Here is a 27,978-nt window from a genome sequence, read left to right as displayed (position 1 = left end):
CTATTTTTTTGGACGGAATATTAAAAGTCAATGTTCGATTCAATACTGATTGATGTGCCATTACCATTTCTTGAGCCTTCAATTTGTAATATTAGCCCATATCTCCAAATATATTAACTCTAGGCCCATGTTAATCCAATATTGGGCTTTAAATCATAAAATTAAATAAATCTAAGCCCATTTCAGAAACCATTACGGCCCAATAAATAAAGTCTAGAACCTTCTTTACACTGAGCCTTCTAGCTTTTTCTACTCCTCTCTACGCTTCAATATATTTAAACATTTCTAGACATCTCTTCAATCGATTTCCCAATTTGCAATTGAAAGCTAACAATGGCAAGCTGCGATGATTTAGCGCTGGACATCGAGGAGCTGAAGCAGCTTCAAAGCATCGCGAAGCGACCGCGCGTCGCTTCTCTCATTTCCTCTGAGATTCTCAACCTGGAGAAGGTAATGCCTCTCAGCATACGGCGCTAATTCTAGATTTCGTGTGTTTGGCTGTTTCATGAGGTTATTGTTGATCGTTATGTTGAGAAATGCGCGTATGGAGTTTGGACTAGGGTTTGTGTAATTTGAGGATTTCTAATTTTGGGGCTATTTGAGATATGTGTAAATTGATATGTATGGTTAGGATTTGGTGAATTGATGATTGCAATCGTATAGTAGGTGAATTCGTGTGATTTCATTTGAAAATCTAACTAATATGTTCGTTATATGTTTTGATTTTACGCTTTGTAAGTTTCGGTTGCTTCCTACTTACATGATCAGGATCAGTGCTGAAAAATTGGTAATGGTAGAAGATTTTGGTTGTGTTTATTGATGTTGATTTACTGGTTTAGCTTGTTTGATTGTTGGTGTGAAATCAATGTTATGGCTCCTTTTAGATGTTTGGAATGATTCATTGCAGAGGTCTTATTGTTAGGCTTCATTTGTTATTCCTATTTCAGCAATTATCGAATGCAGCGTCTCGGAAAATGCCTACTCCAGCTCCAGCAGTCGACACACCAGCCCCGATTTCAAGTGCTCCGAAGGCTGTATCCAGCAGCTCTTTGTTGAGTTATGTTCCTCTCAGCTCCTTCAGCTGGGATCAGGATAATGATCAAGTAAAGGTGAGGGTGCGATAAACCGAAGGGATTGATATGTTCTGATATAAACCGAGTGCCTGACTATGTGTGTGATGATCCTGTTTTATTTGTGGGTAGATTTATATACCGTTGGAAGGTGTCGATCGAGAGAAAGTTGAGGCTGATTTCAAGCCAATGTCTGTTGATATCAAGCTACATGACGTCCAAGGAAAGAACTATCGTTGTGCAGTGCCAAAGCTCTGCAAAGAGATCGCACCTGAGAAATGCAAGTTCATTGTGAAGCCAAAGAGAGTGGTTGTCGTTCTGGCCAAAGCTGCCAAGGGAAACTGGTTGGATTTGCACTTCAAGGAAGATAAGGTAGTTACTCTAGTCTAGTCGGAAAGTAAACTATTGAAGTTCGAAAAGTGATTCCACCTAACGAACAATTTTGTATTTGTTTAGCTGAAGCCGCCGAGTTTGGACAAGGAGCGGGATCCAATGGCCGGGATTATGGACTTGATGAAGGTATATTTCTTGGTTGCGGTCATACATGTGCTCGTGTTATCCAGTTTTAACACCCGTGATTCGTTTTGCAGAACATGTACGAGGACGGTGATGAGGATATGAAAAGAACAATTGCTAAAGCATGGAGCGATGCAAGATCTGGCAAAGCGGCTGATCCTTTACAAAGCTATCGTTGAACGCACGAACCTAGGTATTCGAGTTATAATGTCGTGCAACTGCTGTCTGGTTTCACGTGTGTTCTTGATGAGTGTCAAGTTATATGTGATGTTAGTTTTGAACTAACATGTATTTTTGATACATTATGTAAACTCAGTGTTTAATATGAGAGAGTTTTGAGCAGAATGTCTAAACCCAATACCATAAAACGGTCTATTATGTCACACTTTATTATATCGAATAAACTCAAAAAATCACGCCAATGTATCACTGTCAGCTTCCACTTTTGTAATTTAAAGTTTTAATTTAGTCTATAATTGGAAATATATACTTATGGAATTGGATTTTTACTTTAATAAATTAAAAATAGCCGGCCAAGTTTTGCTTTGTCGCAACATGCATGTACACATACCTAAAATTATTTTAGTGTTGTGCCACCATGGATGCTCCTATTATTTCAACGTCACTTAATGTATAATTAGACATTGATTTAACCTTTACAATTAATTTGATTAATTAATTAATGAGATTTCTATAAAAAGCAACACTCCAAACCCAACGGCCAACAGACACAAGGACCAAACCTAGAATCTAAAGCAGCACAGATTCCCACAATTCTTATGACTATTTTTGGTTATCAATAACATTATAAATATAATTATAACAAACATAAAATAAAAACAAACAATATTTATAAAGATTTAACATTTTAGTATTTTAATTTTCGATGTGAGCGTAGAGGTTAAATATATTTTTATAGGTTTGTGTTAAAATGACACCGTGACACCGCTTATACAAGAATATTATAAACGCTACACAACAATATTACAAACACTACACAAAGAATCTATAGATTGCTGTATAGTGTGTCGGATATTGCTTGGACAAGAAATATTGCTGGTTAAAGACCAGCATATTGCTGACCGTCTTTTTCCAGATTTTTTGTTGCCACGTGGCAGCTTATTATTCGTCCACGTGTACAAATGATTGGCTAGGAATAGTAGTATGGTGTTATTTTAAGGGGTGGTGGCACCCTAACATGCCCCTATCTTTATATACTTTATTCCGTCTATTTTACACTGGTGGAGTTATAGTAGTAGTATTTCTTTTTGGGTAATTTCCATGTACCTAATATCATTATTTTATTTTGCAAAAAACACATCTCTCATATCATATATTTTATTCTCTTTTCTCTTATAATTCTCTTGCTTATTATTTTAAATTTTATTCGTTTTTTGTTTTAACTTAATGTACAATTTTTTAAAATTTTATATCTAAAAGAAATACCTTCACAATAATGGTACATGATGCGTATATCTAATGAAACAAATGGCTTTACCAAACCAAGTTTTCATTTGTCACAACTGAAATTTAATATTGAGATGATGTCGATGCGCCTATATTTATTTAAACATCAACAAATGTATCCTCCACGTGGATTTCACAATTCCAATCAACTTAATTAATTAATTAATTAGAATTAATGATCTTTAAAATCATATCGAAATTTTATAATTTTCTTAAATTTAAAATATAATTGCAAAAATCATGAACTTATACTTTCAATGATATAGAATTTCAACTACTTGACTCAAGCAATTCACAAAACAACACTATTTACAACCATTAAAAGCGACAATATTTCTTATATTGATCAGTTTCTCGACCACATAATCCGACCTGCCACGCCAAATTCAATTAAGAAAAAAAATATTGAACTCATGATAAAATATAATCAAGACAGTATAAGTTCATGATATTAACGACCAAGTTTTAAATACGATCAACTTTCATTAAATTTATGACTACCCCATTAATTAATTGCCCAATCCTTCTATAAATAGCACCACTCCAAGCCTAGTACTAATCCAAGCTAAACAATATTGCATTTTGTCGGAAAAATATTTCAGGTGAAACACAAAAAATGTGGAGGCTGAAGATTGCCGAGGGCGGCGGGCCGTATTTGTACAGCACAAACAACTTCGTCGGGCGGCAAGTATGGGAGTACGACGAGAACGCCGGGACGCCAGAGGAGCGAGAGGCGCAGCTCGTCGATTTCCAGAAGGCTCGCGAAGAGTGGAGCGAGAACAGGAAGAAAGGATTCCATTCATGCGGAGATTTGTTTCTGAGATTGCAGCTGAAGAGGGAGAGCGGAATCGATCTACTCGGGATTCCTCCGGTGAGGATTGGAGAGAATGAAGAGATTAGTTATGAAGCTGCAACGACCGCGGTCAAGAAGGCCTTGCGGGTGAACCGGGCGGTCCAAGCCAGCGATGGCCATTGGCCGGCCGAGAATGCCGGCCCGCTTTTCTTCACTCCTCCTTTGGTAACTTTTGACGAGTCATACTCCCTCCGTTCCATAATAATAGAGTCATTTTGCCATTTTGGTACGTTCTATTACCCATTTGGGTACGTTCCAAGTAATAGAGTCATTTCCCTTTTTAGTAAAAGTCAACACATTTTTCCACACCTACTTTACTCTCTCTTACTTTTTTCTCTTTACCTTTTTCATTTTCCAATTTATTCTCCCTTTACTTAACTCAACATTCCCAACAGTTTCCCTAAAACCTCTCTTATTTCTCCCTAACTCCTGCCACATCAGCACCACATCAGCACCATAATTTATCCCCAGTTTTTAGCCAACTTTTAGCCAACTGCTTCCAATGGTTTCTCCCTTATTTCTCCCTAACTCAACATTTCATTTTTACATCATCACTAATTTAATTGTTTTATTTTTGTATATAATAAAGCTAGCTAATTTAATTTATAAGACAAAACAAATAATAGTAATAAAGTTCGTTGTATTTAACAAATGAAGAGAGAAAAGGGACGAGGATGAGGAGAGAATGAAGAGAGAAAGAGGATGAGGATGGTGAGAGAATGAAGAGAAGGTGTGTATTTATAGGGGGGAAATTAAAAAAAAAAAAAAAACAAAAATTATATTTATCGCCGAATTATCGCCGACCTCCCCCATTGGTCGGCGATAACTCGGCGATAGACGGCGAAAAAACGCTGACTTTTAGCCGGCACCATTGGGAGTGCTCTAACACATTTTTTATTAATCTCCGTGCCGAAAAAAAACACCTCCATTACTATGGAACGGAGGGAGTAGTATTATTTTTTTTACTATAGTAAAACTGTAACTAATTCTTTTTTGCGGTCGTTTTGTGTGATTAGCTGATATCTTTGTACATAAGTGGGACACTGAAGAAAGTGATGACGGCGGCGCACATAAAGGAGTTGATCCGCTACATCTACAACCATCAGGTGACTAATCATAATTAGACCAAACTTCGTGATTTAAATGATTATTATATTAACGTTACATATGTGGATAATGGTATTGCAGAATGAGGATGGGGGTTGGGGATTTTACATAGAAGGACACAGTACTATGATCGGATCGGCTTTGAGCTACGTGGCGCTGAGGATACTAGGCCAGGGACCGGATGATGGCAACGGCGCCATGGCTAGGGGAAGGAAATGGATCCTTGATCATGAAGGCGCTACAGGAATCCCGTCTTGGGGAAAAACCTATCTTTCGGTAATTTATTTTTCTTAACTCTTTCCACACATTATAATGTAGAGTTTTATCATGAAAATGTACATTTCAGGTTCTTGGAGTGTACAAATGGGACGGTTGCAACCCACTTCCCCCGGAGTTCTGGCTCTTCCCTTCAGTCTTCCCTTATCATCCCGGTATAACTATAACTATAACATTACACACATCCATCTCTTTCTTATCCTATTACACTAACATGGATGCAACAATTGCAGCAAAGATGTGGTGTTATTGTCGCACGACCTACATGCCAATGTCGTATCTATACGCTAGACAGTTCCACGGCCCCTTGACCGACCTTGTTTTAGCCATCCGTAACGAAATCCATATAAAGCCTTACGATGAGATAGACTGGAACAAGGCGCGCCACCACTGCTGCAAGGAAGATCTTTACTATCCTCACTCTAGGATCCAAGATCTTCTGTGGGACACTCTCAACTACTGCAGCGAGCCGTTGATGAGGCGCTGGCCGTTGAACAAGATCAGGCAGAAGGCCATGGACAAGGCCATCAAATACATGCGCTACAATGCTGAGGAGACCAGATACATCACACTCGGATGCGTCGAAAAAGTACGTGCATCAGCGGTTTTGTTCACTCCCACCAATTGCTCCATATTAATGTGTTGGGGAATTAGAAAATGTGTGAGCAATCCCAACTCGTATAGTATGGAGCCTTTGTGATGGCTTAGCCCAAAGCAGACAATATGATTTTGTGTTGGTTGGATGATGCAGAGTCTGCAGATGATGTGTTGGTTTGCCCACGATCCGAACTGCGATGAATTCAAGCATCACATAGCAAGAGTGCCCGATTACATGTGGCTAGCGGAAGACGGGATGAAAATGCAGAGCTTCGGGAGCCAGCTTTGGGACAGCGTTCTCGCGACTCAAGCGATTATCTCAACGGGGATGGTTGAGGAATACGGAGACTCTCTGAAGAAGGCGCATTTCTACATAAAGGAGTCTCAGGTGAAGCAGAATCCCAAGGGGGATTTCGCGGCCATGTATCGTCACTTCACCAAAGGCTCATGGACTTTCTCGGATCAAGATCAGGGTTGGGTTGTTTCCGACTGCACGGCTGAAGCGCTCAAGTGTCTGCTCATGTTGTCTCAAATGCCGGCTGAGATCGCAGGAGAGAAGGCTGATGCTGGGCGCGTTTATGATGGTGTAAATGTGCTACTTTATCTGCAGGTAACAAAATTAATCCTATTTTAAATTTATCTGTGTTTATGTGATATTTTTGAAGTGAATGTATGGACTCTGTTGGTTTTTATGTGCAGAGTGCTTTAAGCGGCGGATTTGCGATATGGGAGCCGCCAGTTCCGCAGCCGTATCTGCAGGTTTTGAACCCTTCGGAGCTCTTTGCAGACATTGTGGTTGAGTCAGAGTAAGTTTCCCGATTCGCGAATATATCATTAGTTTGTTTAAAATATTCTGTTTCGACCAGATATACTGCTGGGTCAGTTATTACTATATCTTTACCAACATTTTTTGTTATGTTGGTTTAGGCATGTGGAGAACACTGCTTGTATTATCCAAGCACTCGTCTCGTTCAACCGTCTGTATCCGGGGCATCGCGCCAAGGAGATAGAAGCCTCTGTTGCACATGCATTGAAGTTCCTTGAAGGAAGGCAATGGCCTGATGGCTCATGGTAAGAAGCTAATTTAATCAATCCTTTTCACTTCAATTTTTTTAATAAGAAAAAGACTTGAATGACCATATTGATATTGTAGGTATGGATACTGGGGAATCTGCTTCATGTACGGAACGTGCTTCGTCTTGGGAGGATTTGCTGCAGCCGGGAAGACGTACGAGAACAACGAATCAGTGCGAAAAGCAGTGAATTTCTACTTAACAACACAGAATGAGGAAGGTGGATGGGGAGAAAGCCTTGAGTCTTGTCCAAGCATGGTATAAATCTTAGTAAAGTTGGATAAATAAAATCACATTATAAGATCAAAATTTCTAACAATTGATAAGATGTTGTAACAGAAATACATTCCGTTGGATGGGAACCGCATGAATTTGGTTCAGACATCATGGGCCATGCTCGGTCTCATGTATGCCGGACAAGCAGAGAGGGATCCGAAACCTTTACATAAAGCAGCAAAGCTGTTGATTAACGCGCAGATGGAGGATGGAGATTTTCCACAAGAGGTAATGAAATCAAACACCTATGTCTTATTTTTGTTTGGAAAATGCCAGTGTTTGAATTATTTGGCTGATAATATTTTTTTGGAAAAATTGGCAGGACATAACAGGGGTGTACATGAAGAATTGCATGCTGCATTACGCGCAATACAGGAATATATTCCCGCTGTGGGCGTTGGGAGAGTATCGTAAACGAGTCTGGTCATCGCAATGCTTTTAACGAATATCAGATTATAACCAATAGTTATAACCAATAGTTATATTCATATGCATATGTGTGTGTTTGTCTATTGAAGAATGGGTGAAAAAACTGTCACAACCATGTCAAAGAGACAAAGAGTTGTTGTTTTACTCTAAACTATAGCAGTATATGTGTAATATTAAGCTCCAATTTCTCCACAAATATAAGTTTGTTAGTGTGAATCTATGCTAGATTATAATAAGCTCCATTTTCTCCAAATGTAAGTTTGTTAGTGTGAAAATCTAGCCATTAGTCGACGAGGCAATGAAACATGAGTTCTCGAATACAAATAATAGTTATAAATAATAATGATCATGCTAGTAATATTATGACTCCTTGCGTTCTACCACAATTGAGGTATTTTTTGGTATGAAAATTAAGAAAAATATGTTTATTATATTAAATATTGGAGACATAATAAAATAGAAGTTATAGAGTTTTTTGTGTCAATTTATAAGCTCATTTTTGGAAGATTTTTGACAGGATGTAACGCAATCTAGAGTTACAACTGCTACCTTTGTTTCTACTTTTGACTTAGAGAGATCATAATAACATTTCCGAAGTCTTATAATTCTGTCCCTCCAAAACCAACTGTCTTGTCCATGCAGGCCCAATAATATTTCCGAAGTGATAAATAGTCCTAATATTGGTTTTGCCATGAAGTTTTCATAAGATGCTTCTTATGTTGGGTGGAAGATTCTTTTGGTAGTACCAACACAATTAATTTTATATGTTGAATATTATACTTTCTTCTTTAAAAATGGGGAATCGTATACATTATCAAGACTTCAATTATGGGCTGTATGTAACTACTAGTTCTATCATTTAAGAGGGTGTTCGATTGACAAGACTAAATCTCATGATTAAATATGTATCATATTTGGTTCATAAGATTGACTCCTTCAACTTAATTCTAGTCTCATGATAATTAGTCATAGTCTCCCCCTTCAACTAAAATAATCTCACAATTTAATCCTAGATGGATAGTCCCATGATTATTAGTCATGACAACCGAACGCCACCTAACTATATTCATTTAAATAAGCATAACTAATGTTCTACATAAGGAATGTGTGGCTTATCCAATGAGATTAATCCAATTGTCAATAACTGCAATTAGATACGATGTATCTGATGATTATTAATGATACTTTAACCAATAATTGCGTTACATATTTATTTATGATGCGCCAATTATTTAGACATGTTTAGAAAATTATATTTTCGAATTAGATATTGCAATTTGTATGGCTTTTGTGGGGCTCAAAGTCAAAATTTATCATGATAAGTAAGTAGCATACCTCCCTCCAGTAGATGCATGGGCATTATATAATTTGATTACTCGTAAAAAGTAGTATTACTATATCATTTTGATATATAATTTAATATGCTGATCGACATAATTGTTGTACAATTATGCATATACTTGTAACAGGAACAAAAAGGGAACGAGAAACGTACTCCAAATATATGTGTCAGACAAATAGAAATTAATTGGGATAAAAAATTTTATATCAAACCAACCTCTTCTAATTTTAGATGAGAATAACTACACTTTTTTCTTTTTCTTTTTCTTTTTTTAACTAATTGTTGTTAAAGAAATACACTTTCCGTCTATAATAATAATCTATTTTTTTCCATTTCGATTAGTCCAAAAGTTAGTCTCATTTTTTCACTATTGATTTGTCGAGAAATAAATCTCTTTTTTTTTCTCTATCTCTTTTACTTTCCCTGTTCCTAAAAATAGACTAGTTTTACCATTTTGGATCGTGCCATGAAATTAGACAAAATCTAAATGTGGAAAGTTTTCCAACAAATAATAATTCTAAATATCATTTACAATATAGACCTCACAATCCACTATTATTCATTTCACTTTTTTTTATCTCTCTCTTACTTTATCCATTGCACATTAAAATTCGTGTCATTTACAAGTTTGTTAATTTTTTGGAGACGGAGGTAGTATATTTTCTCAATTATATATCAAAATATGTGCCATAAATACAAATGGAGTATCAAAATCAAAATCTTGATTTGGAACATCATCTTCCATTATTATCTCAAGGGTAATTGTGTAAAATTAGGGTCAATTAATTTGAATAAATCTCAATACAATACTCTCAAGTTGGATGTCCTTGTCCATAAAAGTGAATCAATATCTTGACATAGACTTTCATAAATTAGATTCCAGAAAATACTGAGGGATCCACCCTTTTGCAATCTAAAACATGGTTGAGATTGCGATGTCACATATTTTTATTAGTTAATTCAAAAATCTGCCAACACTCAGAGTACTATTTATATCTATCAAAATTGACAGTTCTAGATTTCATAAAGAACAAACTATAGTGTGGACGGTGCATATATGTCAATATATGTCAATTTTATTAAATTACAATGAAAATTAATATATCGGAATAAAATTTGGTTATGATTGATACACATACTCCTATGTCATTTCAATTATTAGCATAATTTAGGTTAGTACTTGAATTGCACTTAGCTGAATAGATAGTTTAACGATGGAGAATGTGAGAAAGGTCAATTTGGAGTTGAAATAATGGACACAAACAAAATCCTCGAGTTTTCATTTCAAGCAATAGTAAAATATTCTATCTGTCGTTTTAGAAGGGATCAGATATGTTTGAGATTAATACAGTTCGAAGCTACTGAATAGTAATATTATTAAACTCATGTCCCATGACAATGAGGTCATGTACTAATTGTTTTAATTAAAATTTAAATTATTGATAACAAAGAAAGAACAATATAATTAATTGTTTGTAATTATCAATTATTATGCGTAATAACTGGGGAGAGACTGGCCCACCCAACGGGATAACGGCCACATTTAATGCATTTAGGTCCATAAATTGCTCTAAATCTTTCAACTAAAAATAATACTTTTTTCAACTAAAAATGACATCTACGATAGTAGACATTCGCGTAAGTCTCATTCAAAATGTTAGATACTTCTGTTTCGCATATCTTTTTTTAGTCTCAGTCAAAATCTTTTGTTTAGTCTCAATCAAAATAACATATTTCTAACTAATTTTAGAATTCTAAACAATCTTATTTAGTATTCTCTTCATTTTTGTTAGGTTGACGTGGCAACTAAGTAGAGTTTTTTTTTTTGCAAAAAAGAAATATTTAATCACTTTTATTTTTTCATTTTATTCGCTCTTCTACTTTATTTTATCTTCCTTTAATCCATTTAACCCACTTTTCTAAAAGGAATGCCTCAACTTAATTAGAACAGGAAGAATATTAAATTTAAGGACAAAATAAAAATAGTATTATTCTTTTTTCAAAGTACTGGTATATCATTTGAACAAGACATTTCAAAAGGTAATGTCACATAAATAAAAAGAAACAAAACTCCATATATTCCATTCAAAGTGATATATTCTGTTTTTAAAAATGTCCCACTTGAAAATACATATCTTGATTTTGATCCCCTTTCACTTCAAACACTAGATAATAACCCTTCGTCTGCATAAGGAATCCTACTTTTAATCACAAAAATGTAGTAAAAATGTGAAGAAACGTAAGTTGAAACTTAAATGGGGTAATGACATGTAAAAACTAAAAAGGCTTCTAATGGCATGGCATACATGATAACAACAATATTAAGACTCGTATAGGAGCATCCACAATGGGTGAATAATCATCCGCTCTAGTGTCCGTCTAGGCCTTGTCACATCAGCATTTTCTAGTCCAATCTTTCTTTCTATCGTGATTCCGCCCTAGTATTCGCCCTATCAGTTAAATTCAAATTGCATTTAATATTTAATGTTATTATTTTTATTTTTATTTTTTATTATTAAAATACCAAAATATATATTATATTAAACATCACAAGTTATAAAAAACAACTACATTACTTAATTTTAAAAAATCTACATCATACTTAACTAAACATCGGCATATCATCGTCAACACTATGCGGGTTTGGGAATTGGCTCGGATCCATACTTGATAGAGAAAAGAGAAGAGAAAGAGAGTAAAGTAGGGAGTATTGTGTGAAAATGTGAATGATGGAGGAAGTATTTATAATGTTAAGAACAAAAATAAATAAATTAAATTAAATTAAAATGCAAAACGAGTCGACATCGTCCTCGTCCACGATCGTCCGTCACCTTGCAATGGACGGACGAGGGATCATCCGACGTGTCGGGCGACCGACTCACACGACCGAACTTTCGGACGTCCCACTCGTCCACCCGATCGATCGTCTGCTTGCAATGGGCAGACGATCACGGACGAGCCCGAAAATCGTCAATCGAACGGACGAGTAGGCAACCATTGTGGATGCTCTAATATATAGGAAGGAGTACTACATAAAATCACTTGTTAAAAAATTCTCCATTCATCGACCATTTAAAGAACCATTTACTTTTTTCCACTTTCCGTATGCGGACACCACATTCCACTAACTTTTTACAATCACAATCCAGTATAAACAAAATCTTCTGTTTTGTAAAAACGTGAACTTTTGAAATGGGACGAGTTTTAATTCAAAATTGATAAAGTAAAAGAGAGATTAAAAAAAAGATAAAATGTTCGTAAAAAGTTCTCTTTCCAGAAGTAGAAAGTTTTTTTTAAGAAACGGAAAATGAATACACATTCCACTTACTTTTTTCATTACTTTTCTAAAGTTGAGCAATCTCTTAAAACTCATGATGATCAAAATGGTTTTTCAAATAGTGGACGAGGAGTATTATTTTGAATGAGACAAACAATTTACATTTAATAAAGTACTCCCTCTATTCCTTGTTAATTGAGAAATGACTCGATTATCTAGGAACTTCTAAAATTTTAAAAATGATTCAATTAATATAAACAGATACTCCGTAGTAAGTATAGTTGTCATTCCCTCCGTCCCAACTAAGTTGAGACATAACTTTTGGGCACGAAGATTATGAATTTGTATTGAAAAGTAGGAGAGATGAATAAAATAGGAAAAATAAAGAGAGAGTAAAATAGATAGCGGAATAAAGTAAGAATACCTTTAGGCCATGTTTGGTAGAGGTGATAACTCATATAGGAATGAAATTTTATGAACAAAAATATTAAAATATAAAATGACTCATCTTAGTTAGGACAATCCGAAAGAGAAATATGACTCAAACTTACTCCCTCCGTCCCAGATAATTCGTCCTAGTTTTCCATTTCGGTCCGTCCCACATAATTTGTCCCACTTCACTTTTATCATTTTTTGTAGTGAACCTCATATTCCACTAACTCATTCATACTCACATTTTATTATAAAAATAATATATAAAAGTTGGACCTACAATCCACTAACTTTTTCAACCCACTTTTCATTACAATTCTTAATACCCGTACCCGGTCAAAGTGACCCGAATTATCCGAGACGGAGGGAGCAGTAGGTAAATATTATAAACACAAAATGAGAAGCAAGTTGATGAAATAGAAATATTACAAAATCCAAAAAATAAACTGTCCTAAATTTTTTTTTCCGAAGTCAACCAAAGTTGGGATTCCAAGGTTTTGACCACACACATATACTTACAAAATCAAACACACACACAATATACATATTCCACTACTCCACCAAAGCAACTATTGCACTACTACTTAAAAAAAAGTAAAAACTAAAAATAGAAATAAAAAAATTAAACCAGAAAGATCGAATCTATTGGGCAGCAGCAGAAGGAGTAGACTTCAGAAAAAGGCTCAACCTATCATCACCCAACCTGCTCTTATAGGCTGACTCCTTGTATTCAGCCCACGTGAACTCCCTATACAAACTCTCCTCCCCTTCCTCCATCACCCCTTCCAACGTCGTTATCTTCTCCGTCAGCGGGGCCCCACCGAAGTATATCATCGACACGCGCGCCCTCACGCTCTCCGCCACCACCCTGTGCTTCACGCTCCGCAGCCTCCCGTTCGTCATCACCTGCAGCGTGTCCCCCACGAAGAAGAAGAAGGCGGCGTGGTCGGGCGGGACCGCCACCCACCTGGTCCCGCCCCCACCGCCGCTGCTGATTTGGAGGCCCGAGGCGTCGTTGGACCGCAGCACCGAGATTATCTGCGGGTCGGTGTGCTCGCCGAACCCGATCAGGCTCCGGCCCGTCAGAGCCTGCAGGTTCGGACGGGCCGGGTAGTGGTTGATCCGGAAGCACGAGTCGCTCTTGTGATGGCGGATTAGGCGGCTCAGGGCTTCCCTCGTTGGGATCTCGAGTTCGTCCGCGATCATTTCGAGAACCTCGCACGCCATTTCTCGAACCGCGGATACATACTCGTTCGCCATTTCCCTGCAGTTTTTCGGATTTTATTAATTAATTTATGCTCAAAATGACGTAGTTTCATTTAACTACAAAAAATTGACTCATTGAAACGTAAAGTTTATCACATTTTGACTAGGCTCTTAGAAATGTACTCCCCATAAAATAAAATCGAAAAAATAAGTTGAATTCAGAATCCTATTTTCATATACTCCTATTTATTCTATAGTACTAATAAAATTGATTGAAAATAAATTAACAGAATATGAAATTTAATATCTTAAAAAAAAATCTAATATTAAAAATACTAGAAATGAAATGTGATGAACTTTATGGGGCAAATGTAAAAGGTAATATAAGACAAATTTTCTGGAACGAGGAAAGTATTTTATTGATACGAAGTTGTTCAAGCGTCAGCAGTCAGCAAAACTTCATTTTGTCTTTAATGAGAAAATTGAGAAAAAATTGGATTATATTAAAATATAAATAATACACAAAATTAAAATAATGGTAATTAAATAAAAATAAAAATAAAATACACTTATTTTAGTGAATTTATACCATTTGAATAAAACAACAAAAACATTATCGGCAAATAATAAAATTGATTACCATAGCGTCTCCGAGATTCCGGTGGCGGCGGCGCTAGGGTTGCGGGAGGCCAGGTCGGGGTTGGTGGAGAAGAGGAGGTACTCGACCCAGCCGACGTCACCGTTGGGGCCGATGACCTTGCTGCCGTAGCCGAAGGGGTTAGGGGGGCCGGACCTGGCCTTCTCCGGCGGCGGCAATTTGAAGAATTTCATGGCTTCGGATTCCAATTGGGTGACGAAATCCATGGAGATTCTGTGGTTGATCACTTTGAAGAATCCCAGCTCTTTGCAGGCTTCAACGATGAGGGTTTTGGCGCCGGATTGAGACAGGTCGACGACGGGGATGGCGACGGCGTTGGCCGCCGCCACCGCCGCCGCCTTGCATGTTTTGATGTGGGTGAGATTGCCATCAATGATCGGCTGAGATAAAACCACCATGATCGATAATGAGCTTTAGAGAGAGGAAAGAGTGTGTTATAGAATATAGATTGAGAGAGGGGTCATGGTTTATAAAGGGGATGGAGGTGTGATGCATGAAGAGAAGGGGGCAATTAGCAACTATAGAGAGGCTGACATCTGTCTTTGTCAAAGTAAAATGCGATTCAGGTTAACGGAACAGGAGTTAAGACCATGAGTGACAGCGACAACAAATTTTTTGGAGGGCAATTCGAAATTCTCATTTTAAGATTACCCCTCGTTCCATAAGGGCAGATTGGAAAGTTAAACAACTGTGGAGGCCATTATGGTCAACCTACAACCATTTCTCTCTCCAACCGATGCTCAAATAGGGTGCACCAAACAACATGAATAAATTAGCATTTGATGGGGTCATCCATATTTAATTCTACCGTGTTTTATTACACGCAAAATCGAAAAGGGAGTAGCGAACAAGCCCTCTTAATGTATACGTAGTTAGTAAAATATGAGAGATAGAAGAAAAGTTTTTAAAATATTATTAGTAAATAACAAGACTCACCTCATTATGCTAGATAGAAAAAAGTTACTAAAAATAAAAATTAACTAGTATTTTCATGGAATTGGATCAAAAAGGAAAGAATGTCCACTTTCTGGGACGGGGTAGTATTAACTTGTGATAAAATCTGATATAAGAATGATGATTTAGTGTAATACCATATGATTCACATATTCAAAATAAGAAAATAAAGTTTTTGTTATTGACTTATTGAAATTGCAAAATCAGGCATTAAGTCGGTAATATTACATGTTGACTAGGTAAGAGATAGGACAATGATTTAGACTAGTACTCTGAAATAGGTATCCTAAATTTGTGGGGTTACATTAAATAGTTAATTGGACCCGGGTTTGGTTCAACTTTCAAATCAACTTATAACCATTTATCCGTATCTAACAAAATTACGAATTTAAGTAAAACTATATGAGGAAAACATTCCTATTATTAGAAATGTTGAAAAATATCTACTATTATTGGTGTTGTTGTTAGTAATTATTAAAAACTCTGAACGGTGTGTTTTGGAATCTAGTGTAGTCCCAACAAGTAGCTCAATGTCATATATTTCAAATCACTGCTCCAAGCCATCTAACACCTAATATATATACAATTTGATCATGTTCTTGCATTAATTACAAAATTGGCATGTTTCAAGCTCACACATGTACGACAACGAAATAAGTATTATTCAGTTGATAAGACGCTCTCTGTTTCTTGAGCACGTTAGGAATTCAAATCATCTTAGATTTGTGAATAGACGTGTGAATGTGGAGAGAGTATGAATTCTAATTCAAAAATATGCATACATATATATACTATTTTTTTAAGCCATATTCATGTATTTTCTTAGAGGAATAATGCAATTGTTATCATGTATTTTTATTTTTATTTTTAAAAGATTCGTGAATAGTAATACTCACAAAATATAATACCCTTTGTTTTAACTTTTAAGTATTGAAAATTGAAACAAAAGGTTAAGACTCTAGAAGCAAACAATGCACTAGATGAAATCACAATATATTCAATCTAAGCTATTTATGAGTAAGTTACTAATATATTGTGTGGGTGAGTAGTTCGACTTTTATTGGATGCTTCAACTTGTTCAACCTTTGAACAATTTCCCCTTTTTTATTAATAAAAAAAAAGACTTAGCTCAGTTAGCTGACTTTTATTCTATAGTGGTGTATTTTCTTAGTGTGACTTAGGCATTTATTTCGTATTACTAAATTAAAATATCCACAAAAGAGAGAATCATTTGAATTTTTTAAAGTCAACGCCATCTGATAATTTAAACTTAATTATTTATTAAATTTTGGACTATGCATGGCCGGTCGGAACGGGTCTTCCTTAAATAATTTAATCAAACTTAATTATTTATTTAATTTTGGGTTATTAACTGCATATTTTAATATCAATCAGCCAATCAAAGCTGTCACCGACCTAATTAAGTTTCTAATATGGGTTTAGATTAAGAATATGCCACCTCGAACTGCCGTTCACTGAAACCGGTGCTATAGTTTATTTAATTAAAGAAACCAGTAATACAGTTTAATTAATTTAAGATTCCAACCTAAATGAAATTGTGTAATTAATAATTGGGCTGAGTGATTCATGCACAAGAGTGTTCAATTAATTTTACTATAGTTGTTACCAGTGCAACATGGGCAGATCATGTTAGTAATATTAAATTTTTATAAAATTAAACTAAGTGTTTATTGGTCAAAATGCTACATGATGCTTACTAATAAAATTATGTTTCGACACAAATTCGAGGAGTATTATGTTTGACTGACCTACTTCCGACAGCCACGATTAGAGATAAAATATGATCCTCCACTTTTTTTCTTAAAAATAATTAATAATAGTAATATTTATTTATTGACTTGAGAGCACGATAACTCGAACTTCTAACTTAATAATTACTCGATAAAACGTCTAACTAAATACTCCTTCAACGGCCTAGTTTTCCATTTTAGAACGTCTCTTATTAATTATTCAACTTTATTTTTACTATTTTTAGTTATGAATTACACATTTCACTAATTCATTTCTTCCTAACATTGTTTTATTAAACTAATATATAAAAGTAGTAACTACCATTAATTTTTTCGAACTCTATTTTCTTTACATTTTAGTTTGGATAGGGGATACTTTTTGAAATAAAAGTGATGTATTTAGAAACATAATTTTGCATCTTTAATTATTTAACAAAACAATCAATAAAAAATTTCTTTAGCCGGTTTTTAATTATCATTGAGTTCATCAACATGGATCACATATTCATGAAATAAACTCTTGAAAATTCTGAAAGCATAATAATTGTACATAATGGGACTCTTAAATAAATTGTTACCATAAACCTTATTACCAAAAGGAATAATATTTAAATAAATAAATTCAGTGTTGTGAAGGAATGGGATCGTGATCAATCATTCAATGTTTTAGCCTATTAGCTTTCTTGAAACAATATTACGCCACATAACAAATAAATTCAAATAAATAAAAATAAAATTAAGATAAAAACGACAACCCATTTAATACGTTCAATGCATACATCCTAAAAAAGAAATTCTTCAACAGTTTGATAATATTCGAATGAGTTTTTCATCTCATTTCTGGATTTATCTAATTTGATTGCAAAACGTGACGTAGATGCTCTTAAAGATAACACAGATAAATATTTCTATACATTATGAATTAGTAATAACCTTATATTGATATTTTGGGCACATTTATTTTATTTTTTCCATATTCGGTGTGCATATGTCTAGCACCTTTAATATTGAGAGAGAAATGTACATATATCCAAAGAATAGAGTTTGTATTGTTGTAATAATAATTATGAAATGTAATGTTAATTATGAGCTTTCATTGTCCAAAACTTTTTAAGTATAATTAACATTCAATAATTTTTTCTCGCACATTAGATGCGATAAATGACTAATTAGTTATCATCATTATTGTCACGAATGCCATGAGAGTGATAGCACCAAAAAAATCACTATAAATGCATTAATTAATACAGTAGTCAACAATTATTAATTTATTTGTATTGATACTCAAACTGTATATATGTGTATAGGCTGTTTATCATAGCAACGTCTAACTCTTTTGCCACACGCACGTGTTGGAAAATAAAACTAGAAACATCTAACATTGATATAGAAAAAAAAAGCTTGAATTTTTAATATATAATTTTTAAATTTTTTTTGAAGAAGATCAATTATGATTTAACATCTTTCCGACTAAGATACAATTCATCATCAAAATTATTATATTTCATTGGCTATTATTCCTTCTACTATTATGAATTGATTTTGTAGTGGAATAGCATGACCTTCTAAATATTGATTTTTAATAACATTATATTTGGCTTTTAAATTTGGGCAAAATATTTATAATTATTATTAATTTTTAAAACTTGAACCTGTTTTTGTATCTCAAACATTATAAGGTCTTTTCAAATCACCAAAGATTTGACATTATGTAGGGCAAAAATAATAATAATATAGTTGTTATGAACATGTGAAGTTTTATAGTGGGCTTCCTCCTTAATTACTAGGAAGGCCCCATATTGCGTGGAGGTTTCTTATTGGTTGATTTCCTTGATTGCTTTTACTTACATAATTATTTGCTATCGTCGTTTAGTTATTTTGGGTGAGAAAAATAAATGTATTAGGCCCACTAATATAAAATATGCCCCGAAGTATAAAATCATATTATTTGATCTAATATGATATGTGTGTATGCAGTGAATTCCTATAGAAATCCCTATTTATAGTAGCCAATAATAGTGAGGGATTCAAATTTGACACGATCTTATTCACTTTTACAAATATTAACCATAATGTAGATAAATCCTGTAACATCCCGCTTTCTCGAACCCTGACTTTTATGACGTGGAAATTTTTTTTGCATTAAATACTTTTAATGCTATGATTATGTGGAATTAAATGATGAATGATTAATTGCAATGTTCTTTGTGACCTAATTGCGATTTGGAATTGAGATTGAGTTGAATAGTCAACTTGTTGAATATGTGACGTGGCTATTGAATAGTCAATATTGTGGAAAATATGACGTGGTCGTGGAATGGTCTAAGTCGTTGGAAAATGTGAAGTGGAGGTGAAATCCGAATATGTGGATATTTTAATGTGGGGAGAAATAATAATTGTGGTGAAATATTATCCTAAGGGATGAGTGAGAATTTAATAGGAGCATTATTTAAGTATGCGGAATTTTCGACCCTTCCTATTTATTGAGGAAGAAATCCTATTTTTTTTCTTGGATTTAAATTGTTGTTTGGGATAATTATCCGAATTAAATCCAAAGTCCGAATATTCCTTATTTTGTTGATGAAATTTTCGAAACCCTTGTCATATAATGGGATTTTCGAAAATCCCTTATTTTATGGGAGAAGGGAATTTTTATTATATTATTTGATCCCTTATTTATTCTCTTCCATGAATAAATTCAAATATCCTAGCATATCTTGCCAAATCTAAGAAGATCTTACCATATTCTAATTTAAATAGGATTTTATATAAATCCCTTTTGAGAGAGGCAAACTACACGCCACTTTTCACTATTTAATTGGGGAGAATATTTATTATTTTCTTGCTCCGTGATATTTTATTCTACTCCGTGAAATATTCAAATTAAATCATAGGCTAATTTAATAGCCTATAATTCGAAATCCCCTATTTTCTCCTAGTAATTCACGCCAACTTCAACCAACAAATCTCTTCCAAATCTTTATTTATTTAATTATTGGATTATATCTTGCACTCTATAAATAAGAGTGAGAACCCAAAACCCTAGCATCAGAAAAATCGCCCCCCCTCTCTCACGTCGTTCTCTCCTCTCTCCCTCTCTCTCAAATTTTTATCCTACTTTCTCCATTAATTCTTCATCTTTTGGAGAAGGATTGAAGCAACAATTCGAGAATTTGCTGAAGAATCAAGATCCTACTTGTTTTCTACCGATTGTTCTATTGAAAAGGTATTTTTATTTTTGATCTTCTCTTCTTCTACCGATCAATCGGTGTTCTTGAGTCCACATGCATTTAGATTGAATTAAGGGGAATTAATCGATGAATTTGGATGCATATGTGGGTGTGTGACCGTGTGTATATGTGTTGTGACCGTGTGTGTGTGTGTGCACGCCTCGGTAGGCGTGCACATGTGTGGTGTGTGTGTGCGTGTGTTGTGTGTGGAAAACACTCATGCGTGACACGATTTGATGATAAATCTGGAGTTGTTGTGTGAATAAAAACGATATGATAATCGTACTTTGATTTTGATTGGGAATATTGAAAATAATCGATGGGAAAGGGAAACGTGAGAACATGCATGATTTTGATCCATGATTGAGACTTATTTGAAATACATGAACTAAAGGTGATAGCTCGCGTTCTCGGTGTGAAAACAAGAAGAAGTACGTACTTGAAATCGAAGGAAATTGAGGTGGGCTTTATTCTTAAACTCTTCTATGTTGCAAGTTTATGATATTGGAGAAATAAGGGTGGATTAAACTGTTATGCCATGCCTATGATTATTTTGGATATTGTGTGTGTCTGATGCCTAGATTGTGAGTACGCTCCATTAGGCTATAGGGCTATAAAAACGAATTCGGGTCTGAGTAGGGCCGCAAACCCTATCAGGCTAGTGTACACGGGAGATCGGGAGCCGTCCTTGCTAGTCGGCCGATCTCGTGGGCGAAAGTGTGGCCACACTTCGTCGCACCATATGAATTGTTGATTGATGAGAAAATGGGAGGTATTGTTTGACTGGCCAGTCCATGAAATATTTTGTGATACTCGATGCTATCTTTTAAATTAAATGCTAAACCTCGAGTTCACTATGGTAAGGGTGGCATAACTATAAAATGTGTTGGCATGAGTCCACTGAGTATGTTTAAAATACTCAGCCCTGCATGTGTTTTCCCTATGTGCAGGTTGAGCGGCGATGGGCGGTCGGTGGTGTTGAGATGGTTGTTTCGAATAAAATGGATGGTTGGGATTTTGAGTGTAGTCGTGTCCTCATACATGGCTTCGCTTTCTCTTGGAATGCTTCTGCTGAATATTTTGAAACTTATTGTCTTTGGTTGGTTTGAACTTATTTCTTCGAATTAGAATATGGTGAATTATTGCGTTTGGTTGGAGCTACAATAAACCCTTGACTTTTGAGCTTAGCCTATGTTAGCTATTAAATCTTGTTTTTCGTATTTAAAGCCGTTGACTTATTGCCTTGATCTTCATTAAACATTTGGTCAGATCTCTTTAAATGAAACCCTAGTCTACATTTCTTGTTGCCTTAAGTTCGCCTAGTTAACAGTCGCCGTATTTATTATACCCTAGAAATGCCGGGCTGTTACAAATCCAGCTAGCTGGGTGCCATGAAAAAATTCTCACAGTTTTCTCACTAAGGTTCCTTCTGAAAACAAAACAAAAATTGCAAGAAATTTAACAAAATTTTTAAAATTTTTTATTTTTATTGTAATTTTGATTTACTCAGAAAACAAATATAAATAGAAAAAATAGAGAAATAAATTGGTCGTATCAACAAAATTCCTACCAAAAACAAATTCCTAGTCCTAAAATTTTTAACAAATCAACCAACAAAAAATTTAAAATCACAATTTCAACATAAAACACTAAAATGCCCTTAAATGTAAAATTATTGGGACCATGGATCTCATATCTCACCAGATAACTCACTAGTCTAGGTGTGAATTGTTATAAAAAAAAAGTAATACAGTACTAATATATTATTTTTTCAATTTTATATAATATACAAAAATAATGTTTTCTTCCACTTTTAATTAGATTTTCTTTTTATCTCTGGTACTTTATTAATATATTGCATAAAAATGCATATAGTTCACTGCCAAAATTGTTGATAGTAAAAAATATAGGAGTATATGAGTTACTCCCTCCGATCCCTTCCACATTAGGAGTTTCAATCATTAATTTTAGCTCGTTTCATAAAGAAGTCTCGGTTCATTTATTTCATAAATGATAGAAGACTCAACACTCTATTAACCTCATTTCACTCATATTTTATTACTATAAAATTAGTAATATAAAAATGAGACTCACATTCTATTATATTTTCATCAATATAAAACTTGTACCGAATTCAAATAATCTAGATTCCTAATATGAGACGGAGGGATTAGTAATATAAATAAAATCATTTTTTAAAGAAGTTTGTATGGGAGATGAAAATGATGCATAAAATGAGAGTGTGCATGCTCTCCAGGTGTGCATGCAGAAGACAGCTAGGCATGCACGTCATTAATTAGAATATTTATTAATTAAGTGAATAGTAAAATAAACACAACTCATCTCCTCCAACGTAAGCACACATCAATTTATGATCTCATAATTCACTCTTAATTATTTAATTAACTAATTACTTATATATCCCCTTTCATTTGTTATGGAGCTGTTTTTGCTATCATCCATTAAATCCATCCTCTCTATATATATAGTAGAGAGGTTTATGTTAAAATGACAATTCCTCTTAAAATGACACCGTGACACCACTTATACAGCAATATTATAAATGCTACACAGCAATTTATAGATTGTTGTATAGCGTGTTGGATATTGCTGGTCAAGAAAAATTGTTGTATAGTATACAACATATTGCTGATCGTCTTTTTCAGAATTTTTTTTTACCACGTGGCAGCTTATTATTCGTCCACGTATACAAATGATTGGCTAGAAATGGTGGTATGATATTATTTTAAGAGGTATAATACGGTGTTATTTTAAGAGGCGATGACACCCTAACACTTCCCTATATTATATTCATATATTTATATATGCATCACGTGAAATCACATTGATGCACCGTGGCTTTGCATATGGTGTACCCGTGCTTCTCTCTCTCTCTCTGATCATATGATTATGAGTGCAGTGAGATTGTTGTTACCATGCACCATAACTGCCCACGCCAAGTTCCAACCTACTTTCTATTCTCGGATATTCTTTCCTTACTTATAGGGTACGCCTACGTTGACTATTACTACATGCCTACTATTAGCAGTGGACGTGGACGTATTAAAAATGAAAGTGTTAAAAATGAGAGTGTAAAATTCTCCACCCTTGAACCCTAAATCGCAAATTCACGATTAAATAGTGATTAAAATGGTTCCTGTTTATATTCTGTTTTGATTTATTTAGCGTAGGAATCCCAGTCCAGTCCTAATTATATTTTGTTTCAATTTCTTTAGCGTAGGAATCCCAGTCCAGTCCTGTTTATATTCTGTTTTGATTTATTTAGCGTAGGAATCCCAGTTCAGTCCTGTTTATATTTTGTTTTGATTTCTTTAGCAAAGGAATCCCAGTCCAGTCCAGTCCTGTTTATATTTTATTTTAATTTCTTTAGCATAGGAATCCCAGTCCAATCCTGTTTATATTTTGTTTTGATTTCTTTAGCCTAGGAATCCCAGTCCAGTCCTGTTTATATTTTGTTTTGATTTCTTTAGCATAGGAATCTCAGTCCAGTCCGGTTTATATTTTGTTTTGATTTCTTTAGCCTAGGAACTCCAGTCTAATCTTGTTTATATTTTGTTTTGATTTCTTTAGTGTAGGAATCCCAATCCAATTTTAAAAAATAAAAATTATTAAGTCAGAGTGAGTAGAAAAGGCCCAAGGCCCAGATATTCATGTTTATGGACCCATGATATCCACGGTCACGTGTAAGAAGTGTTTCTATTGGCCCAATATCTACTGGACCACGACCCCTTTTACGTAAGCTCTCACGCCACCACTCTACTTGAATAATCTACTGAAAATTGCATGAAAAACCATCAAGTTTGTCAATTTCTAGTTATCCTAACAGATTATAACTGATATTTTTGTCAATCTTCATGAAATCTTGTGAATTTGAGGAAAATCATGTATGATAGGGCGGACAGAAAAAATACTACATGGATAAAATTTTGGTTACATTAACAAGTCGTTCACATAGTCTGCCTTAGCCACTTCTTTAACTTTTACACGAATCTTCACTTTTTAAAGATGCAAATTTGACTAGAAATTAACTAAAACTTTGTGATTTTTCCAGCAATTTGGTTATTCAGATTCTTACTATATGTATGTATATATCTCTGTTCCTAGATGTTGCTGCAACTTAATTCATTTCCAAGCTCCTGACATTTTATCAACATGCGTGAATAAATATATTAAAATTCAAAAAATCTGCAAACCAGAATCTTCAGATTCATCAAAGTTTGGGAAAATATGTCTTTTGAATTAGTTCCGGTTATTTCAATGTAGGAGTAATTTATTTGGACTATATTGGAACCATTTTTTTTCTTTTATTATATTGTTAAGTTTCAACATTCGACTGATCTTTTATCTTCGAGTGAACTACAAAAATGGTCTCTAGATTATGGATTTATCTCGTCCATATTCCTTAGACTTTAAAAATATCGCCAGACATCTCTGGACTAAGGGTTTATTTCGAAATTGGTACTTTTGGCTATTTTAATTAAAAGAAATTATTGTAAAAAATTATAAATTTTAAATTTAATTTTATAAAATTAAATCTAATATTGAAATAAAAAAAAAGTGAAGGATGACAAAGGGAAGAAGAAGATAATTTTGAAATAATATCAGATTTGTGCATCATTGAAATAATATCATATTGAAACAGTAAAAATGTGAAAAGACAAAATTGTCCAAATGCTCAAAATGGCATTTTCGGATAAAAAATAGCCAAAAGTACCAATTTCGAAATAAACCTTAGTCCAGGGATGTCTAACGATATTTTTAAAGTCTAGAGACTATGGACAAGATAAACTCATAATCCAGAGACCATTTTCGTAGTTCACTCTTTATTTTCTATAGAATATGTTTCTCAATTACGATCCATGTTTTTTTTTTTTTTGTTAAAAAACTTCATAGTATATCTATAATGTTATAGCACTTTATCTAGAATGCTTCCACATTTTTTGTTAAAAAACATAATGGTATATTTATAATGTTAGCATTATCTAGAATGTTTCCACTAATTAATAGAGGATCTTAGATTTATATATTATGAATAATTTATTTTAAATTTTAAGAGGTGTGCTATTCTGATTATTTGGTCCCTCACAAATGAACTCGGACCAAAATCAGTCCTAAATTGACAAAACCGTTAAAAGTAACAGTAAAATTAACGGTCAAATAGGTGTTTAGCCGATTTTGACCAAATTAAATTACTAATTGTAATTAGTTAAATCTAATTAAAGGTCTTAAATTAAAAAATTAAACACTCTCCCTCTTCTTCAAATCCACTCTGGCGGTGACCTTCCCCTCCTCAACATCGCCGGCCACCGACGCATTCGTCGCCCACCACCCCGGCTACGCCTGGTCCCACCTCGCCCCCTTCCACAACCACCTCCACCTCCACCTCGCCTGGTCTCACCTGTGACGGCGCATTCCTCCACGCCCTCTGCGGCGGCGGATGGTGCGCCGCAGCCGATTTTTGTTAATCGTGGTTGATTTGCAGGTACCCGGCGTTTCCCTTAATATTGGGGTGGAGAAGAAGTGTTCACGGCTGCAAGAATATGATCGCCCCTTTTGATCTTAATAGCGATGGAGTGATTAATTTCGATGAGTTTAAGATTATGAGGTAGTCTTGTTGATACTTGATACATCTCAGATTATGGAGGTTTTAATTTTTTACTTTAAATTATTTTAAAATAATAATATTTATATTTGAAATAAATAAAAAATCTGATAAAAATATTTAATTTGGTCAAAATCGGCTAAACACCTGTCTGACCGTTACTTTTAACGGTTCTGTCAATTTAGGACCGATTTCGGTGCGAGTTCATTTGTGAGGGACCAAATAATCAAAAAGATAATGTTTATGACCAAATTGATAAAACGGTCATATATTTAGGATCACATTTGACCTTTACTCTTTTATCAAAAGAAAGCATTTTTGACATATTTAAGTAAAGTTTAATTTTTTTTTTAATACTAGAATAATTATTAATAAAATTAAACTTGTAGCAACCTTGACCTAACCATCCTGCAATGCTACAGTGATTAAACAATAAAGCTACGAAGTCTTTTTTTTCTAAAAGACATTCATGACTTAACTATGTCACGGTAGCACTGCAGGAAAATTGGGTCGCGGTAGCCTCATCGAAAAGATTAGTCAAAGTTAACACAAAATGGAAATTGCTAACTAAAATATGGTCGCAAACGAAGGAATCCAACCAAGCTACTATATATAGTATAATTATTATCATTAAACAACACATTTATTACTAGACTTGTAGCGAGGGTAATCTAATTAATAAGTTGACAATTTTTTAATTTTCACATTTATCTCAAGAAAATGTAATCTAACTAAGTAGAGGCAACACAAGTCACAACTCATAAATTGATCACGTACAAAAATTTAAAACACGTACAAAAATTTAAAACACGTGCGCAATAACAATCAATAAATAGAAAGAAAAGAAGAAAAGGATTAGACAAAAACCAAACAAGTAAAAGAAAAATGGCAACATCTAAAGCGATCGAAGCTCAGAGCAAGACAGCCGAGATCCACCGCGGTCCGGCTGCCTGCAAAGAGAAGTTTCTAGAACTTCTCGAGAATTTCTCAGTGCCTCGATGTCTGTTTCAGATGGCCGACATCGAGGCAGCAGAGTTGGAAGAGTTTGGTTTCAACCGGTCCACCGGCTTCTTCTGGCTTAGGCAGAAGGCCAAAACCGAATGTAAGATACACAAGATTGGGACGATTTATTTCGACGTGGAGGTAGCGGGTTTCATCGAACAACATCGTATGTGGAAGCTCACCGGAGTGAAAGGGAAGGAGATGATGGTTACACTTCCACTTTGTGAGATTTTGGTTGGATATCCCTCCGCGGATAAGGTCAAATGCCTCTCCACGGCCGGTGTCTACCGCGTCCGCCTCATCGCGGACTTTCTCAATACTAAATAGTGTATGGATGAGATGGGGATTGCATGTGTTGCGATCTGTTAGACTGTCTGACACGAGACTCTGATCGGTGAATAAAGGAAATTAATCCTAATTTTAGAAGTTTTTTTCTTTTTTATGTAAGGAAAGTTGATACTAGACCTTGTGGAATAAGATTAAGAGTCAATGTGCAATCGGGCATGTCACAAATGCATGCATGGCCAAATGTAGTTTATATTATTGGAGGACGATAAATTTTCTAAGTTCCAAATTTGAGATTTGCAATTGGATAAACCAATTACTCCCTATATTGCAATCCATTCTAACAAGAGAGCTTTTTCATAACAATTCATATAAATATAGTTCATTAGAATAGAAACTAAAAATATATTTGATTGATGGTGATTTAAGCCGCTTTAGTCACTCATTACATGATCGGAGTGGAACAAAGTATTCATAGAGAGACTTTAATTATTTTTTGTGGTGGGTGGGGGACCTCCAATAATTTTTAAATTATACAGATATTTTAATAATTA

At 34.6% G+C, this 27,978-nt stretch overlaps 4 protein-coding genes across 4 annotated transcripts; 3 read left to right on the top strand and 1 right to left on the bottom strand.

The window, feature by feature from the left end:
- Positions 1-292: 292 nt before the first annotated feature.
- Positions 293-1,931, top strand: LOC125192717 (calcyclin-binding protein-like). The gene is made up of 5 exons (XM_048090342.1): positions 293-450; positions 948-1,109; positions 1,203-1,442; positions 1,527-1,589; positions 1,661-1,931. The coding sequence occupies exons 1-5, from the start codon at positions 334-336 to the stop codon at positions 1,763-1,765; spliced, it is 687 nt and encodes a 228-aa protein (XP_047946299.1). The 5' UTR covers positions 293-333; the 3' UTR covers positions 1,766-1,931.
- A 1,738-nt stretch (positions 1,932-3,669) lies between these two features.
- Positions 3,670-7,756, top strand: LOC125197250 (dammarenediol II synthase-like). The gene is made up of 11 exons (XM_048095973.1): positions 3,670-4,071; positions 4,923-5,012; positions 5,095-5,289; positions 5,360-5,444; positions 5,523-5,878; positions 6,041-6,496; positions 6,586-6,692; positions 6,814-6,957; positions 7,040-7,217; positions 7,299-7,463; positions 7,558-7,756. Exons 1-11 carry the CDS (start codon positions 3,670-3,672, stop codon positions 7,675-7,677), a joined length of 2,298 nt encoding a protein of 765 aa, XP_047951930.1. The 3' UTR covers positions 7,678-7,756.
- Positions 7,757-13,148: 5,392 nt separating this feature from the next.
- LOC125197249 (gibberellin 2-beta-dioxygenase-like) lies at positions 13,149-15,004 on the bottom strand. The gene is made up of 2 exons (XM_048095972.1): positions 14,562-15,004; positions 13,149-13,979 (listed from the first exon to the last, which is right to left on the bottom strand). Exons 1-2 carry the CDS (start codon positions 14,975-14,977, stop codon positions 13,358-13,360), a joined length of 1,038 nt encoding a protein of 345 aa, XP_047951929.1. The 5' UTR covers positions 14,978-15,004; the 3' UTR covers positions 13,149-13,357.
- A 12,013-nt stretch (positions 15,005-27,017) lies between these two features.
- LOC125197375 lies at positions 27,018-27,705 on the top strand. The gene has a single exon (XM_048096109.1). It carries the CDS (start codon positions 27,023-27,025, stop codon positions 27,464-27,466), a length of 444 nt encoding a protein of 147 aa, XP_047952066.1. The 5' UTR covers positions 27,018-27,022; the 3' UTR covers positions 27,467-27,705.
- The last annotated feature ends 273 nt before the right edge of the window (positions 27,706-27,978 follow it).

Source organism: Salvia hispanica, chromosome 6, assembly GCF_023119035.1.
Source record: "Salvia hispanica cultivar TCC Black 2014 chromosome 6, UniMelb_Shisp_WGS_1.0, whole genome shotgun sequence".
NCBI classification, from domain to species: Eukaryota; Viridiplantae; Streptophyta; class Magnoliopsida; order Lamiales; family Lamiaceae; genus Salvia; species Salvia hispanica.
The sequence above is the reverse complement of the archived record's forward strand: the minus strand, read 5'-3'. Positions and strand labels throughout refer to the sequence as shown.

What these genes read in the sequence shown, in the direction of transcription:
- LOC125192717 (XM_048090342.1), top strand. Translation starts at nt 334, where the DNA reads ATGGCAAGCTGCGATGATTTAGCGCTGGACATCGAGGAGCTGAAGCAG. An exon ending in AGATTCTCAACCTGGAGAAG is followed by an intron (nt 451 to 947) that starts GTAATGCCTCTC and finishes TTCCTATTTCAG; the next exon opens with CAATTATCGAATGCAGCGTC. An exon ending in AGGATAATGATCAAGTAAAG is followed by an intron (nt 1,110 to 1,202) that starts GTGAGGGTGCGA and finishes ATTTGTGGGTAG; the next exon opens with ATTTATATACCGTTGGAAGG.
- LOC125197375 (XM_048096109.1), top strand. Translation starts at nt 27,023, where the DNA reads ATGGCAACATCTAAAGCGATCGAAGCTCAGAGCAAGACAGCCGAGATC.
- LOC125197250 (XM_048095973.1), top strand. Translation starts at nt 3,670, where the DNA reads ATGTGGAGGCTGAAGATTGCCGAGGGCGGCGGGCCGTATTTGTACAGC. An exon ending in AGTCTTCCCTTATCATCCCG is followed by an intron (nt 5,445 to 5,522) that starts GTATAACTATAA and finishes CAACAATTGCAG; the next exon opens with CAAAGATGTGGTGTTATTGT. An exon ending in ATGTGCTACTTTATCTGCAG is followed by an intron (nt 6,497 to 6,585) that starts GTAACAAAATTA and finishes TTTTATGTGCAG; the next exon opens with AGTGCTTTAAGCGGCGGATT.
- LOC125197249 (XM_048095972.1), bottom strand. Translation starts at nt 14,977, where the DNA reads ATGGTGGTTTTATCTCAGCCGATCATTGATGGCAATCTCACCCACATC. An exon ending in GGAATCTCGGAGACGCTATG is followed by an intron (nt 13,980 to 14,561) that starts GTAATCAATTTT and finishes GAAAAACTGCAG; the next exon opens with GGAAATGGCGAACGAGTATG.